General features: G+C 41.0%; 1 protein-coding gene across 2 annotated transcripts in view; it reads right to left on the bottom strand.

Moving 5' to 3' along the window:
- Positions 1–272: 272 nt before the first annotated feature.
- vegfab (vascular endothelial growth factor Ab) overlaps positions 273–16,683 on the bottom strand; it is a 21,639-nt gene continuing 5,228 nt past the window's right edge. The window contains exons 4-8 of one of the 2 annotated variants that reach the window (XM_008290688.1): positions 15,770–15,846; positions 11,612–11,644; positions 6,951–7,019; positions 5,504–5,647; positions 273–1,860 (exon numbers count right to left, since the gene is read on the bottom strand). In XM_008290688.1, coding sequence (XP_008288910.1) covers positions 1,839–1,860; positions 5,504–5,647; positions 6,951–7,019; positions 11,612–11,644; positions 15,770–15,846 — 345 coding nt within the window. In that variant the 3' untranslated portion in view covers positions 273–1,838. The remainder of the gene's footprint in view (positions 1,861–5,503; positions 5,648–6,950; positions 7,020–11,611; positions 11,645–15,769; positions 15,847–16,683) is intronic. The other variant, XM_008290689.1, reaches the window with a different exon arrangement.

The following is a 16,683-nucleotide window of genomic DNA, read 5'->3' on the forward strand; positions in this document are numbered from 1 at the left end:
TGTTTTCACTTCATTGATGCTGACAACAGTCCTGCTTTCTGCTCCTGCTGCTAAATGCTCGTCGATCTACCAGATCAAACATCACACTGAACATCTGCCTGTCTGTCGGCTAATAGCATCTTTCTATCTCTGCCTAGTTTGTCAGATGAAATCCTGCGGAGCTTTTTCTTTTTTGAGAATCTGCACAACACCACGGCGGAGGCTCTGGCGGGCGGAGACACAGCATTCACAACACGGCAACCTTTTCCTTATTTTATATAAAAACAATATGATTTGAAAATAAATATGGTTTACTGTTTTTTTACATAGACACAGAAAACATGTTAATAGTGAAGAAGAGACAAATAGAACTAATAATAATAATATAATAATAATATAATAATGGCTCTAAGACTGATGGCGGACAGGATCCAGATTTAAAATGGCGGCGCTGCTGCGGCGGCGGCGGCGGTGACGTTTGCTGAGCTGCTAGCAGAAGTTTTATTCGTATTTGCATCCTTTTTTTTTTTTGTCGTTGCGTACAAACGGACGGAAACACAGGGTCCGCTACTCACTTAAATACTTAAATACAACTTACTACACACAGACACATTCACACACACACACACACACACACAAACACACACAGTGAGAGTCTTTAGAGGGAGACGCCGTCGGCACAAACGATCCAGTTAGGGAATGTTAACAAATAGATTTTTTTTTTTTGTAGAAAAGCGATGATGATGAGATGAGCGCTGAGAGTAGCCATCAGTGACCTTAAACATGGAGGAGAAAGGACAGCCACAGGTACATAACACTGCATACATAAATAGACCAAATTAAATATGGGTAGACGCGTGAATACTGAAAAATACTCTATGACATGATAAATTATCTAGGGTGGACTATGGCGTAAAGGGATATTAAGTATGTACAGAGAAGATAATAATCAATGGATTCTGTATTGAGCTCTAACAAAACTACTTTGACAACCCCCCCCCTTCTCCTGAAAGTAATAATAATAATAATAATAATTTAAAAAGCACTCCAAGGATTTTTTTTTTCTCAGTACATGAGGCACAGGTTTCAGAATGGAATCAAACTACAGTATACAGGATATCTTCAGTGGTTTCCACGTAGCAGAGCGCTGCGATGACGACGACGGCGACGACGAGCGGTTATCCCTTTAGAAAAAGCAAGTATGGCACTCCGGAGTCTCGTCAGAGTCCGTCCTCGGAGGAGAGGCGAGCGACGTCCCGCCCGTTCGTTTACTCCACGAAAGCAGAAAAAAAAAAACAGTCCGTCAAAGCAAGAGCCACGTCCTCTTCAGTCTCGTTAAATACGTCTCAGGTCGAGAGGTGTCTTCTTCTTCTTCTTCTTCTTCTTTTTGTTTTCTTTGCGTGTTATGACCGACACACAACCACAGTAGACTCATATCCAGTGAAGTAATTGCATACAATGAATCGACAATAAGACTACACCTGCATGGCAAGCCGGTTAGAAATGCAAAAAAAAAAAAAACAACAAACAAAACAAACAAACAAAAAAAAACAACCACATGGCGGCTATTTCGCTTTTAGTCGAATGGTGGGTTTTAGTTACTCGTTTCTGTAGCAGCAATAACAACTCTGTACTCGTGTTTTGTTTTTTTTTGTTGTGTTTTTGTCGTATGGTCTATGTACACACAGATATACAGTGGGAGGAGACTTCAGTTCAGTCTTTTCTCTTTGTTCTCTCTCAGTCAGTCCGAGGGGAATGCTTTCCACAGAAAAGAAGAGCTTACGGTTCAAAGTGCTGTGCTGTGAAATATCGCGAGGATATTCCTTCATGTCGTACATCCGGTGCGCCGAGCACCTCTCTCATCTTCTTGGCTTGTCACATCTGAAACCAGAAGCAAAAGGACAGAAAGGCGAATGAGAGCCAGAAGCACGGGACGGTTTCTGAACAATTTACGGGTTATTTTACAGATTTTTCCGGTTTTGTTAAATTACATTAAAAAAAATAAAAATAAAAAATTGATTTACATTTTAAATGTTAAAACAACAACAACAACAACAACAAAAAAACAGGATAAATCTGTGAATCCCCACATAAAAAATCTGTATATTCAATCTTGTATAATTAAAAGAAAAAATTGTATATTAAGGAAAAAAATATTACATTAAAAATAAATTAAAACAAATGACATTCAAATCAGCATTTTTCTATTTTGGTTGATTTTACAAATGTTTCCCAGTAATTTAATAAAAAAATAATAAAATAAAATGATTTGTTTTTTGTAAAGTGTCTGTTTTTTTGTTTTTTTTTCAAAGCACGATACAAGACTCATGTATTAATATTGTTATTACTTAAAAGAAATTATACGTATTAAAGACTTAAACATGTTTTCTAGTTTTGTTAAATTATGTTCAGTATCTGGTTAAATCATAAAAAGAGCAACGATTTACAGGGAGCAGGACACAACTGTGAATAATGTCAAATGTCTGTATTTTTACATAATTTATGAAAAAAATTTAATAATTTATGTAATTTTTAAAATGTTTTTTTAAAATCTGTTTTATATGGTTTTTAAATCAACTAAATATATATTCATTTAAAAATATTTGCAGTAACTTTATAATGTTTTTACAGTTTATGAACATTACTGTAATCAACTTTTTAAAATTTATTTATTTATATTCGTTTTTAAACAGGAATTTTAGTGTTTTTTTTTTTCTTTTTTTAAAGTGCAGCAAATAAGAGAAACAGCCACTTCATTTTCTCTAAACGGATCGGTAATGGTGACTCATCTGCAGTAATTTTTCTGCAAATTCAGAGCAGCTCAAACTCATATTTTTGTCTTCTAAAGCTGATGAAAAACTTTGCAACCAGTCGATTATTTACACATTCAGAAACTAAAAACCTGAACATTACCAGTAAGGCTGATCTGAAGCTGCGTTTTCAGGCTGGATTTGCTCCGGTTTGGGCTCCACCGACTGCTGATACCGACATCAGGGTCTGTTCTGTGGCTCGGTGCTGAACACCGATTTGTGCATTATCAGTCCATTAAACTGCAGTTATCTCCGTATTTATACACACACATGGGCTGGTAGGACTTTCCTTCACATCCTGATAGACTCAGTCGACGTTATCGTCCGTTTTAATCACTGACAAATAGACCTCAACGGTGTCAGCCAGTCTCAGATCCTTTTCTAAACTCAGCAGCTTTAAACTTCTCCAAACGCCAACTGAGAGTGAAAGTAAACTCAAAACGGGACTAAAGTCAAAGAATAAACCATAATTACAGTCAGAGATGGAACTGAAGCTCAGGCCTGCTGGGTAAAAGTCCGCTGCTTTACACCAACACCTCTGAACGTGGACTTTTGTCCCTCTTGGAAGTGCTAATTTGCAGCTCAGCGGTGATTAAGGTGATAACAGGGAGCCAATAAAGGGGCGATAACAGCCCAGTCAGCCTACTGGGAGGTGTGGAAGGCCTCCACTGGGCCGGGCGGATGGGAATGCTGTGCGATAACGGCCTTTTAATGGGCTGATAACTTCCGAAAAAAAGGGGGCGGGCAGATACCGAACAGAGCAACCTCTGCTGGAAACAGCTGTGCGGGAGGAAATCAAAACAAAGAGCCGAAAGACGCTAAAACTCCCGACGGAGCTCCGAAAAACTGCAGACGTTGATGATTGTTTGTGGGTTTCCTGTAGTTCCAGGATTATCTCCACGGCCTTAATGGCACTGTAGAACGGTCTGACTGCACTCTGCTTTGTTTCTATCTCTTTCAACCAATCACAGCTGCGTTGGGCGGAGCTAAGCCCGGGATGCAGTGATGGTGCCCCATCATAATAGCGATGGGGAAACAGTTTTTTTTTTGCAGGCGGGGAGGCAAGAACTGTCATTTAAGTGGATCATTTAGTAAAAGAACCAAACAGAGCTTCATATAAATCCTAATTTTAACAGCTTCAGTGCACCGGTTGCTGTTGGGAGGTTGTCGTTGCCGTTATTTCTGGTTGCAAAAGGGTTTCTGTAAAACGCAGGTAGCGGGAGGGCAAAAGCTTCAGGCCTAAATCGACACTTTACCCTCATTTGGCTCATTGCTGTCATAAATTATCGATTAGAACACAAACTCCTCCTGGTTTTAGCCACGTTCGTTAGCATTTAAGCGAACCGCACGCATTCTTCCAGCACAACAGCGTGTAAAATGTACGTGGTGGTAATTGCAGCCTTATTCTGAGGCTGCTGCAGCCTGAAGCCGTCTGTGCTTTTCCACTTTTCACAGCTCCACACTGATCACGCTGCCGTTACCTCATGTGCTGCCGACTCGGGTTTATGGGAAGTGGTAATTTGGCTAAAACACACGTTCTAGCAGTTTATAGTCGTCGGGGTTTTTCCTGACTCAGAATGTGACTCCTGTACGAGTCCGCGTTACCTCATTTGACAGAAATCTCTGCGTTTTCCTGCTATTTCTGATGAACAAAAATGTCTATTATGCTCGAGCCCAATTAAAAAAAAACAGGTTTATTCTTGGGTCGTGTCATTCTGGCGCTGGATAAAACCTCTTTGGGGAGGCGCCAAGAGTTCCTCCATGCAGGGAAAAAGCCTGGCAGTATTAGCAGCTCTAATGGTTTCTGTCGTCACAGGGAACATGAGGGGAGAGAAGGAGGCTGAACACAGCATGAGGTGATAAAAATAATGCAGGAGCTGCAGTATTTTTGATAAGGAAAGGTAGAATATGGTACAACGCCATAAATGAGGCCACAGAGACGCCTACCAACGAGCTTCTGAAGATGTAAGATAACGTCTGGTGCACGCGAACGCAGGAATCACATCGGTTTAATGTTTGCGTGGAAAGTGCAAGAACGATCGGTTCCACTCAAATCATGATTAACATGGCATTACCTGTTAGCATATAGGAATAATTTGCAGTTTGTTAAAAGTATTTTAAAAAAAGCACAAAATTGTTGGTATATACAAAAAAGGTGCAAAGAATTGATGGAATCTACAAAAAAAGGTGCAAAAAATTGTTGGTATTTACAAAAAAGGTGCAAAAAATTGTTGGTATTTCTTTTAAAAAGGTGCAAAAATTGATGGAATCTACAAAAAATGTGCAAAAAATTGATGGAATCTACAAAAAAGGTGCAAAAAATTGATGGAATCTACAAGAAATGTGCAAAAAATTGTTGGTATTTACAAAAAATTTCTGGTATTTATAATTATTACTGTGAGATTGAACTTTTTGTCCCTGTCATTCTCATCTTTTACAAGTGTTATTTCTTATTTCACATTATTTTTATTTCTTATTTTCCTGTGGCTGCATGCTAACTTAGCCGCTAGCCGTTAGCCTCTGTAGCTAGCTTCCTGGTTTGTGGTTCTGGTGTTTCAGTTTTTGCAGGTTTTGTCTTTGTGCTCTCAGCTAGCAGAGCAGCGCACATAATCTATCGATAACTGGTTAGTAAAAATGCCAAACATCGGCACACGTAAGCGTCCTATCCCCCTTCTCCCGAAGCTCCGGTTTGAGTTTCCGGCAGCGTCACTTACTTGCAGGTCCTCTCGTTGAGCTCTAGCTGGCGCTCTTTACAGTACTCGTCTGTGTGTTTGCAGGAGCACCGGCAGGTCGAGGGATCCTGCACAAACAAACGCTTTCTCCTCTCTGAGCAGTGATCGCAACATGGCTCGCAAACGCTGGACGGAGACAGACAAGACAGAGATGGAGAGACGTTATCATCACCACAGTGCACCACCACCACCATCACCACCACCACCACCACCGCCCCCCCAGCCGGACACGAGGAAAGGTCGCCCTCGGGTCGACCCCTCGGCTCGCTCCGGTCTGCCCTCCGAAGCCAAGCCGCTCTGCGCGTGACAGCTGGGTAGAGTTGCACACAGGTTCCCACTGAGCAGGCAAAAAAAAAAAAGAAAGAAATCCAGGCAGTAAAATTACCCTCGGCACACCCCCACACCTCCCGCCATGATTGGACCGCTGGCAGATGTTTGTGTTAGACATGCAGGGTTCATGCAGCACATATACCGCAGGTCAATGACAGCACACGCTCACTCTGACAAACTCCTGGTAAAGAAAACTCGAGGGTCTGCTGGGTGCTCCGTTAAACACAGATTTCATTTTATTGACTATTTTTTGTTTCGGTTTGTTTTTTCCCCCCAACACACAGAGAAAGAGACAAAAAAACGTTCTAAAAAAGTACATTTCTTCAGATTGTGCTCAGTAATGTACAAATGACACATGAACATACACACAGGAATCACAGTTTGAAGAAACATGAGATCATCTTTATATTAGTTCTGGATCTTTTCTTCTTTTTTTTAAGAGACAAACAAAACAAAACAACAGCACTTGAGAAACCGTTTGCCGGCGTACAAACCTCCCCTAGCAGCGACCACAAACAGATAGCCATCACTCACATCTTCACATTACATACAAAAAAAAAAAAAAGTACCAGCATTAGGCAACAACAACAACAAAAAAAACAGTTTGTAGAGATGAAAACGAGGAGGGAACGGGGGAGACACAGCAAAGCGGCACAGACTCAACACCGAGCGTTACAGCCGCCGTGATCCCGGCGCTGATACAGGAGCTGCTGGTGCGTCGGGTTACAGCTGATCTGGGATCTGTCTATTCCAGCTTCTTTAAACATGACCTACAAGCGTCTACCGGAGGTTTACGGTTCCCCGCCGTATCTCCACAAACAGACGTCTTGCAAACATTGTGTAAGGCGGAGATTAGGCGGACATTTGTTTTGTTCTGTTAAGGGTCCGTTTGTGTGCGAGGCCTCTTTCTGCTGAAGCTACGTTAGCGAGACACGGGACAAGAGTTAGGACACGGAAGCAACATGCTAACTGAGCTGATTGAATTAAAAACGGGACAACAAGGAATTAAAAGGGGCAAAGGAGCTCCTCCCAAATTAGCTTAATTATGAGAAGCGCAACACTCAGGTGCAGGTAGGTGGAGAAGGCGGAGCTGACATACGCGTCGTGAATTGTTTTGTCGCGGTTTTTCTTTCGTTTTCTCTTTAGGCCTTTGCCCTTCCGGGATTTTCTGCAAGAGAGAGAGGACAACAACGCAGAGAGAGAGAGAGAGAAGCCTGAGAGACTGACGAGAGAGAAGATCGAACCAAAAGAAATCTGTGCTTTTGAAATCAGAGCCAAGCAATCAGGCACATCAGGGCAGTGGTTGGCTGGTTGGTTTTTTTAAAGCGATTTTTCGGGATTGTTGGAGGGAAAGCATCAGAGAAGGTTCACAGAGGAGTCTTGTGTGGATTCAAAGATCTGAAATGAGCTTTTCTAGAAGCTAAAATGTGCTCTGATCTGTAAAAACACACCCAGGATGACGCAGGTTCAACCGCCGGCGTGAGAAAGTCTTTTTTTTTTTAATGAAACAGCACAATGACGCTGCAGAGAGTCGGAGGAAATGAATAGTTTGCCGCGAGGGAAAGTCTCCCAGAAGAATTCAGGACAATAAACACCCCCCAAAAAAATAACTTGCATCTGGGTCGAGCCTTTCTCGCTGATTCACCTTGTTCCGGACAAACAGGTGTGAGCCGAACACCTGGTGCAACGCTGCAGAAAGTACACGAGGAAACTTTTGTTCTACCTAAAAACCAGAGCAGAAGGACCGGCTGAAGGCGACTGTGTGCTATTTAGAGGCAGAAAACTACAAAATGGTATAAAAACAAGTGTGTCCGGCGTATCGGAGCAGGTTCTGGCAGCGCTGCAGAACACGTCTCATGACCCGAGGACCCGTCTCGGCAGAACCTTCGTCGCCCTGGTACTGAGTCGAACATCGATGTTTTTTTTTTGTTATGCAGCAGCAGGTTCGATTTCATAACAAAGACTCGTCCTTGATCTCATGGGTGTCTGCTTTCGGTTTGAGACGACAGAAAAATAAAAACCCTCCGAATCTGAAAATGCACCAAAAAAAAGCAAAAAAGGCTCCTTTATCAGCCAGAAACGGTAAAAACAGGAAGAACTTCAAGTGTCCGACAGCTGAGGTTGTGATATTTCATCAAAATCACTCATCTGATTATAGAAAAATCGACCAAAAATCATCTGTTTCCTCTCAACAGATTCTATAAAAAGCAAAAAATTCTGCGTTTCTCTGCGTAACAGGAAATTCATCTGTAGTCAGCTGTGACCGAGAGTCATGTGAGGAAAAATTCAGAGAGTTTTCCAGGTTGAACTGCAGCCAGTGTTTCCTCAGAGAGACTGAGAGGAAAATAAAAACTACTGGATCAATGAATCAATTGGTGGAGATACATCCAGCTGATGGTGGAACATCTTTCTACATCTGATGGTGGAACATCTTTCTACATCTGATGGTGGAACATCTTTCTACATCTGATGGGGAAACAGACTGCAGAGGTTGTAAACATGGAGATAGTTAAATATCTACAGTTTGTGGAGGCAACTTTTATCTCAGGTGTTGGTAACATCTGTGGACGCGGTTTTCCCATTTTTGATATTCTGTTGCAACTTTTTGTGTCATTTTTGCATCATTTGTGCACCTTTTTGTGTCTCTTTGTGTCTCTTTGTGTCACTCTGCTTGTGTCGTTCTTCTCCCTCCTTCTGGTTCTGGTTGTTCTGTTCTGTGCAGGACTTTATGTTCCAGTGAAAAATGAACCCACAGTGAGTGAAAACATGACAGGAGCCAGTAAACACCTCATCCTGCCACAGGTGTATTCAGTTTGAAGACATTCAGTCGATGGAAATCCCTCGTTTGAACCCTTTAACCTTTAATTTTCCACTAAAACGGCACTCAGGGTTCAATCAGAAAACTATAGTTTAAAAAAGCCTCCAGTCACGTCAGCAGCCCTGTGAGCTAAACATCAACATGCTAACATGCTAACAGGCTAGCAGTGACCCAGATGACATGTTGATGTTTGACAGGTGTAATGTTTAACACGATCCCGGCTCACTGCTGTAAAACAACTCCGAACATTCACTTCAGCGCTCGTGTTTACGCTTCTACCTGACAGCTTTCGTTATTTCACAGTTTATAAACGACTGAACACGATCACCAGCGGCCCCGTGTCGCAGGAAAGCCCCGCGGTGACGCATTATTACCAGATTAAGATCAAACTTTATTGATCTCCAGCAGGTCAATTTACAAGCTGCTCAGCAGTAAATTAAGTCATTAAAATCAGCTTCACCTGCACCAGCCGTCATATAAACCCTCTGAACTCACTTTTTGTTTTGGTCTCATTTTCACTCACTGTGGGTTCATTTTAAAAACAACATAAAGTCCAGCAGCTCTACAGAAACAGAACAAACCACGAAGGAGGAGAGAAAGCCCAGAGATGTGTTTTTATAATCATAAAAAAATACCTTTATTTTACAACTCTTCAGCTGTAGACAGATGTTCCACCATCAGCTGGATGTATCTCCAACATCTGGTTCCTCTGTTCTCTGGTTCTGATCCATGCTGCACTGCCTGCAGTTCAACCTAAAAACTATCTGAATTTTTGTCACCTGACTGTTGGTCACAGCCGAAGGACTAAAACTTTCCCTGATGCAGAAGAAAATGTAGAATTTTTTGCTTTTTACAGAATCTTTTTAGAGCAAACGCTTTATTTTTTGGCAAATTTTTAAATCAGGCATGTAGGAATAAAGAGATATTGATAAAATGTTGATAATTTTCCCGACAGAACAGGACTTCACAGATGAGTAGAGTTTCTGCCTGATAGATTGTGTATTTTTTTGAGATTTAAATATATAATAATAATAATAACATGCCTTTTAAACCAGGTCTGTGGTTCAGCAGATTAATACCTCAAGAATTATCATCCAATAAAATAACACATACTATTCTGAAACTCACAGTTGTGCATACTTTTGGTCCATTTCAGGATATTTTGCCACTAAAGCTGTTAAATGCATGACTTTCATTGTGCTACTTCTATCTGAGCTCTTCTTCCACCGTCGTAGCTTAGTGTGTTAGCATGCTAGCATGAGGAAAGCTGAGCCCGGTGAGAATGTCAAGTTAGTTTTGCAGATATTTAAGCCGATGATGATGAAAGCATTGCTGCTGGAGGAAGAGCTGCACAAAATAAACTCCGAGTCCAGTGTTTGTGGGGATTTTTCAGAGCGGATAAACTATCCGACGCCTCCAGCCGACCTGCTAAACGGGGCAAAAAGTTATGTTTTGACTTTTCCAGGAAACGTTTCGCATCCGAATCCGCGAAGGTGCGGAAGTCTGGACGACAGATCCAACAGGACGGACCTGACGCCTCGCAAATGTGAAAACTTCCTCTTTGAACGTTGACAGTTGACTCCTCGCTTTCACAACTTTTTTTTTTTTTTTCAGACCCCCGAGGCCTGGAGGGGAAAGCATCAACCCGAGGTTAAAGAACGGCTTATCTATACGACAGACGACCCGGCATAAAAACCAAAACACGGCCGACAAACGCCTCGAAAAATATTAACAGCCACTGGCAGGAAAAAAGGGAGGATTAAAGGGGTTTTAATGATGCTGACGGCTGCAGGAGGGAGGAGCGGGCTATAAACAGAAACGCTTAGCAGGTCTTCAGAAACACTGTTATCTGTGTCAGAGCGGCGAGAAACAGGAGTTAAAGGATGTAAACAGTAAAAGAGCAGGAATGTGACGGAGGGCAACGACCTCAGCTGTCACTCATTCACCTGCTAATCACCTCCCAAGATGATCTCATGTAGCTCGGCCACTGCGGCTTCAAGGAAATATAATCACATCGGAGTGTTTTTTTTAAAGTGTGTGCGTATAAAAAGAAGAGTTAAAGTGGAAATAACAGGCAGAATAATTAACCCTCTGAACTCCAAACCAAGCTGGCCAGTTTGAAAAGGTGATATTGTTTTAAAAAAATGTTTAAAAAATCGCCAAAAATACACCGTTTATTAGAACCAGAAACTGAAAAAATAGAAAAAATCTGTGGATTTGCACCTTCTCGATGAGTCTTTAAGTTATTATTTGTCATGTTTGGTTCCATCTGGGAAATTAACCAAATCTAGGCTCAAAATCAGGATATTTTTATTTAAATACCAGCTTTAATCTACACATCTCGTTTAAAAAAAATTGCCAAAAATAAACGATTTGCAGGAAAGAGTTGCTGTAAAATACAAAAAATTTAGCAATCCTTCACAAAGCCAAGACTTCAAAACTGACTCGGCTGCGACCAACAGTCACATGACAAAAATTCAGACAGTTTTGGGCTGAACTGCAGGCAGTGTTTACACAGAGCCAAGCGTTAAACTGTAAAGTGTTGAATATCTGCAATAAAACATGTTGCTAACACTTGTAAAAATGCTCCACATGTTGATTCCAGGTGTTTTTATGTTTGTAAAATAAATAAAATACTTCAACTTTAATGGTTTTTGCCTTTTTTGTTCCTGATTTCTGTCGATCTCTGAGTTCTCTTTCCTCCTTCACACCGTTCTGTTTCCACAGACGTGAAAAACGGTGAAAACGGCCAGAAAGCTGCTGCTCGGAGTTCAGAGGGTTAAGCACAACAAGCGCCTGTGGTTGACTGTCGGACAGGCGGAGAGCTGCAGACCACTGAGGGTTTGTTTGCAGAGCAAAACAGGAAAAAGATCAAATCTCAAGTCCCCATTGTTTCCCCCCCAGAAATCCCAGTGTCCATGCAGAAAGAGCGCTGTACTCACTTTTCTTTCTGTTCTTTCACTTCTTTCTTTAACCTGAAAGGCAGGAGCAGAACAACAGGGCGTTAGATGGCGGCTGTTTCGCAGGTAAACAGATACACATCGAGCTCATCAGATTATCAGCATGGGTGGGCTCGCATCACGTCACCGCCGCTTACCAGAAACCACCGCGATAAAAAACATTGGCCTCTTTCACTTTTAAATGTCTGGCTGAGTAAATGAAATAGAGCTGTTGGGAAATAATGAACACACACACACACACACACACACACACACACACAAAGGGGTGTGTTCATTGAGGGACACAAACACAATAGAAAGTTGTCAGGTTTGTTTCACTTCTCGTCCATGTGACAGCTCCTGCCGATAACAGCGTATGGAGCAATAAAGCTGCTGGCGCGCTGCAGCGGCAACGGTTGGCCAAAAAGTGTTAGGAAACTGTGTTTCCTTCGAGAAGGTCGCGGACTCGCTGCCAAGTTTCTGTTTGACAGACGGTATAATGCAACAGCTCCACAAGAGTGTGCTGAGCGTGTACACGTACGATCGTATGCGCGACGTCTGCAGGCCGAGACTCACCGAGGGCATCAAACACCCTGAGACCGGCTTCAGGAAGGATCAAGATTCTTTAAAGGGCCCAAATTCTGTATGTTTGCAGGCTCATGTTAGTATTTTTAGCTACTTTTCTGCTCTCCACCTGTTTAAAGGTTGTCCAAAACGACAAAAAATGACCAAAGTCACGACAATTGTGTCCAAAATTACCCAAAATAATGTGTTTCATGCTAACTTCTGTCCACGCCAGATGAATTCTGGTCCAAAAAAATGCACAAAATGACTCAGAAATGACTTGAAACTTGTTCAAGATTGCTTAAAATAAAGTTTGCAGACCCTAAACTTTCACAAACATGACATGACAGGGAAAGGAGCTCGTCCAAAATGGTTTAAAAAAATTCAAAATGACTCTAAATGATGCAAAAAATGCTCCAAAATGACTTGAAACTCATTCAGGATTACTCAAATTCAAGTGTGCAGAGGTTTAACTTTAACACAAAAACCAGCTACATAACACACTAAGGGAAAGGTGTTTGTCCAGAGTGACTCAAAACTTGCTCAGGATTACTCAAACTGAACTTTGCAGACCTTTTACGTGGCAGCTCGATACCAGTCTGAAGGAAAGGAGGAGTCCAATGAAAGAATATAAACCGTTTAATGTGTTTGTGTCTCTGTGTGATCATTTTCTACTCTCCACGTCTGACAAAAACCCGTCTGAAATGACAAAAAATGCACAAAGTGGCTCTAAATGTGTCAAAAACGACTCAAAAAATTGCCCAAAATGACATAAAAACTGCACAACATCACCCAAAACTTACTGAGAATTCCTCACATTCCAGTTTGCAGAGCTTTTACATGCTCAAAAAGGCAGCTACACACCAGTATGAAGAAAAAGTGGACCTAAAAAATTAGAATATGGACTTTTTAAGCGAAGCTACCGACGGCAAAATGCAAAACTTCTCAACTACAAGCAATAAAACCGCATTCAACGAAGTAAAAGTGATGTTTTACCAACAAAGTGTCGCCTAAACTACCTCCGTGGCTCTGTAGAAAGGTCTGACTGCACCTCATTATCATTCTGCTATAAGGAATAAAAAACACTTTGGATGGTTTGTATTCCTTTAAACCAATCACAGTCATCCTGGGCGGAGTTTAGCCCAGGATGCAGTGATGGTGGCCCGGACAGAGGAAATGTTTTGGTGGAACATTTGAGGTACAAACTGCGATCAAAATCTCAAATTTGCTGTAAAAAAACAAGCAGAGCCGCCTTAAAAACAAGTAAAAACCTGAAATATTAAAACAAAACTTGCATTTTTTTGCTGCTCGGAGGTTGACGGAACAGAAAAAAACCTGAAATGTGTCGCGGAAATGGCAAATTTATATGAAAATCGACATTCAGGGTCTGATTTTTTACACTTAAATGCTTTTGCGCAGCAGATTTTATTGTTAGCGATCAAATGATGCTGCTGCAGCTGTAACTGAGCCACAAAATTTCACTCCGACACGTTTAGCATTTGTAAAAACACACATTTTACAACCGTTGCGGTCGTAATTTAATGCCTGTATATCCTTTCCTGGACATTATAATAAAGTTAAAAGTCAACAGAGCCTCTAAACTTTTACAGCACTGAAGGTTTATGGCGACTTATTGAGCTGCAGAAAAACAGCTGGAAGCGTAAAGAAACTTTAAAAGTTTACAACAAGGAGCTCGAACAGGAGGCATAAAGTGACACCGAGCATCACGACTCGGCCTTCAGCCAAAAAGCTTTTTTTGTTTTTTCCTCGTTGGATTTCCCTGAAACGTGGGAGGACGGTCGGCGTCACGATTTGACGGCTGCTGTCACGTCCACAGATGTGAGCGGCAGGAAGCGACGGCAGCTCTGGGAAACATGACGGACGTGTTAATGATCGGCTCCGGGGCTGCAGACGACGATGCAAAAAACACGACGGAAAACACGCAAACAGGATCCGAGTTTAGCCGACAAGCGAAACAAATCTTAGTAAGCGGATGCAACTCCGGTTCTAAAGTGAAAAATTGGAGTTTAAGTTAAAACATATGGAGAATTTTACACTTTTGATGAGAAAACTGACACTGGATGAGCAGAAAAAAGTGCATTTTAACCCTCTGGACTCCATTTTTTGCCTATTTTTCGCTGTGCAATGACAGAAAATGGAGGCGAACATACTACAGATATTCAACTTTCACAGCATTTATAAACTCTGACAGACAGTTTGGTCTCTTTTCTGTCATTTTACTTCTCATTCATGTTGTTTTGTATCTCGTTTTTGTCGTTTTTCGTCTAGATTTTGTCATTTTTATGTGTTATTTTTATGGTTTTGGTCTCAATTTCACCATTTTATGTCTAATTTTAGTTATTTTGTGCCGTGTATTTATTGTTTTACTTCTCATTTTGTGTCTCATTTACATTATTTTGTGTCTCTTGGTGGTCGTTTCGTCTCCTCGTCCTCCAGATGTTGAACTATCTCCATGTCTCCAGACTTTTCCTCTCTGCTCTGCTCATGCTGCATTTATTTATTGATCCAGTCGGTTGGATTTTCCTCTCAGTCTCTCTGAGGAAACACTGCCTGCAGTTCAACCTGAAAACTCTCTGAATTTTTGCAACGTGATTGTTGGTCACAGCTGAGCTCCAGATGACTTCCCTGTTGTGCAGAAAAATGCAGATTTTTTTGCTTTTTATAAAATCCAGAGAGAGCTAACGGTTTATTTTTGGTTCATTTTTAAATCAGACGAGTGATTTTAATGAAATATCACAACTTCAAGCTTAGATTTTGTGAGTTTTATTGACAGAACAGCCTGAAAACTCTCTGAATTTTTGCAACGTGACTCTTGGTCGCATCAGAGTCATTAAAGGCTTTTCGTTTGCACACAAAAATGCAGAATTTTTTGTTTTTTTACACAATCTGGTTAAAGCAAATGTCTTATTTTTTGCAGAATTTTTAAATCAGACATGTAGAATAAAGCGATTTTGTTGAACTTTTTCACCGTTTATTAAAGCTGAGGAGCTCACAATTTGTTGTTTTATATACAGGATTCTGTTTTGCAAGTTAGAATAAAGTAAATTTCATTTAAAATATTGCAACTACAAGCTTAGATTTGGCTAATATTTCTGATGGAACCACGCATCTCAGATGATCAGTCCGAGGATCGTTGAAAAGTTGAATAGGCGTTGAACTTTTCAGTTTTTACGGTTTCTTCCTGTGACAGATTTTTTTCAAAATAAAACAACGCCGGCAGTTTCTCGTCTCAGAACGATTCTGACACTCAGAACGCGCACAAAGGTTCAGGCTGCACTAAAACTAGCTGCATCTCATGGATGATCGGATTAAAGTACAACTCGAACGGCAGGCGTCGCCCGGCTGTGACTTCAGGCCACAAAGACAATCATCTGGGATCAATAAGTGAAGCGACGCAGCTGCAGCAGCAGTGACCTCCGAGAGGAAGAGCAGAATATCAGGAATGAGGATGAATCCACGGCGATTTGTTTAAACCTGCTCAGGATCAGGACTGTGATGGGAGCGATAAGAATCTGTCGGAGACCAGCGGCGAGTTTACGGGTTTGTGTGCTGTTGAGTGTGTTGCGGGTTTCTTACCTACACTCACATGCGCTGTGTTCTGTAAAACTCATGAAAATGTCATTTTGTTGCCTTTGGGGTTTTATTCTTTTAATCTGCAAAAGACAAAAACAAGAAGAAGAAGAAGAAGAAGTCAGAGAGGAACGAATACAAAAAGCTGTAAGGTTTCAGAAATGTTGGAAGTTTTGTTCTTGTTTGGGCTCGAAAACGTCAGAAAATGACGAAAAACGTCGGTTTTGTCCAAAGATGTTCAGTTTATGGTCACAAAGGAGGAAAGAAACCAGAAAATATTCACATTTTAAAGCTGCAATCACAGAATTTAGACTGAATCTGTCAAGAAAATTAAATGTTTGGTTTTTAAAATGTGGATCAGTGGTTCCTCAAATGTCTGGTTTTGTCCACAGAGGAGGAAAGAAACCAGAAAATGTTCACCTTTAAGAAGAATTTAGACTTTTTGCTTGTTGTAAAACTACTTTAACCCATTAATCGATCGTGAAAGTCGTCACGTTTCTGCGTTTCCTTCAAACGTCTGGCCGATAAGTGGAGCGTAGCCGAGATTATTTTCAGAAATCATATGAATCTGAGTCTGTTTCTGTCTTTTCAGTAGAAAATAATGATTTAAAATGCTGCAAATATGAGCTTTTTATGTTGATTTAGATTTAATTAAGTCTAAAAAGGCTGCAGGTGGAACTTTAGGTTAAAAAAAACTGTATATCTACCAGATGTTGAATCATTTTGGTTGCATTATGAACTCCTGCTTATAAAATCTTATGGAACGTTTGGTTCTAAAACTGCAAAACTTCCAAATTTTAATGTTTTTTAAAGTTTTCAAAGGCTGCACTAAATGTTTTGCACCAAACAATCCTAAAAATCTGATGTTTTTATGACTTCTGTTTATTTTTTTTGCTTCTTTGTGAAGCACGCTGTAGTTT

This window comes from Stegastes partitus, unplaced genomic scaffold (assembly GCF_000690725.1).
Source record: "Stegastes partitus isolate 25-593 unplaced genomic scaffold, Stegastes_partitus-1.0.2 Scaffold691, whole genome shotgun sequence".
NCBI lineage: Eukaryota > Metazoa > Chordata > Actinopteri > Pomacentridae > Stegastes > Stegastes partitus.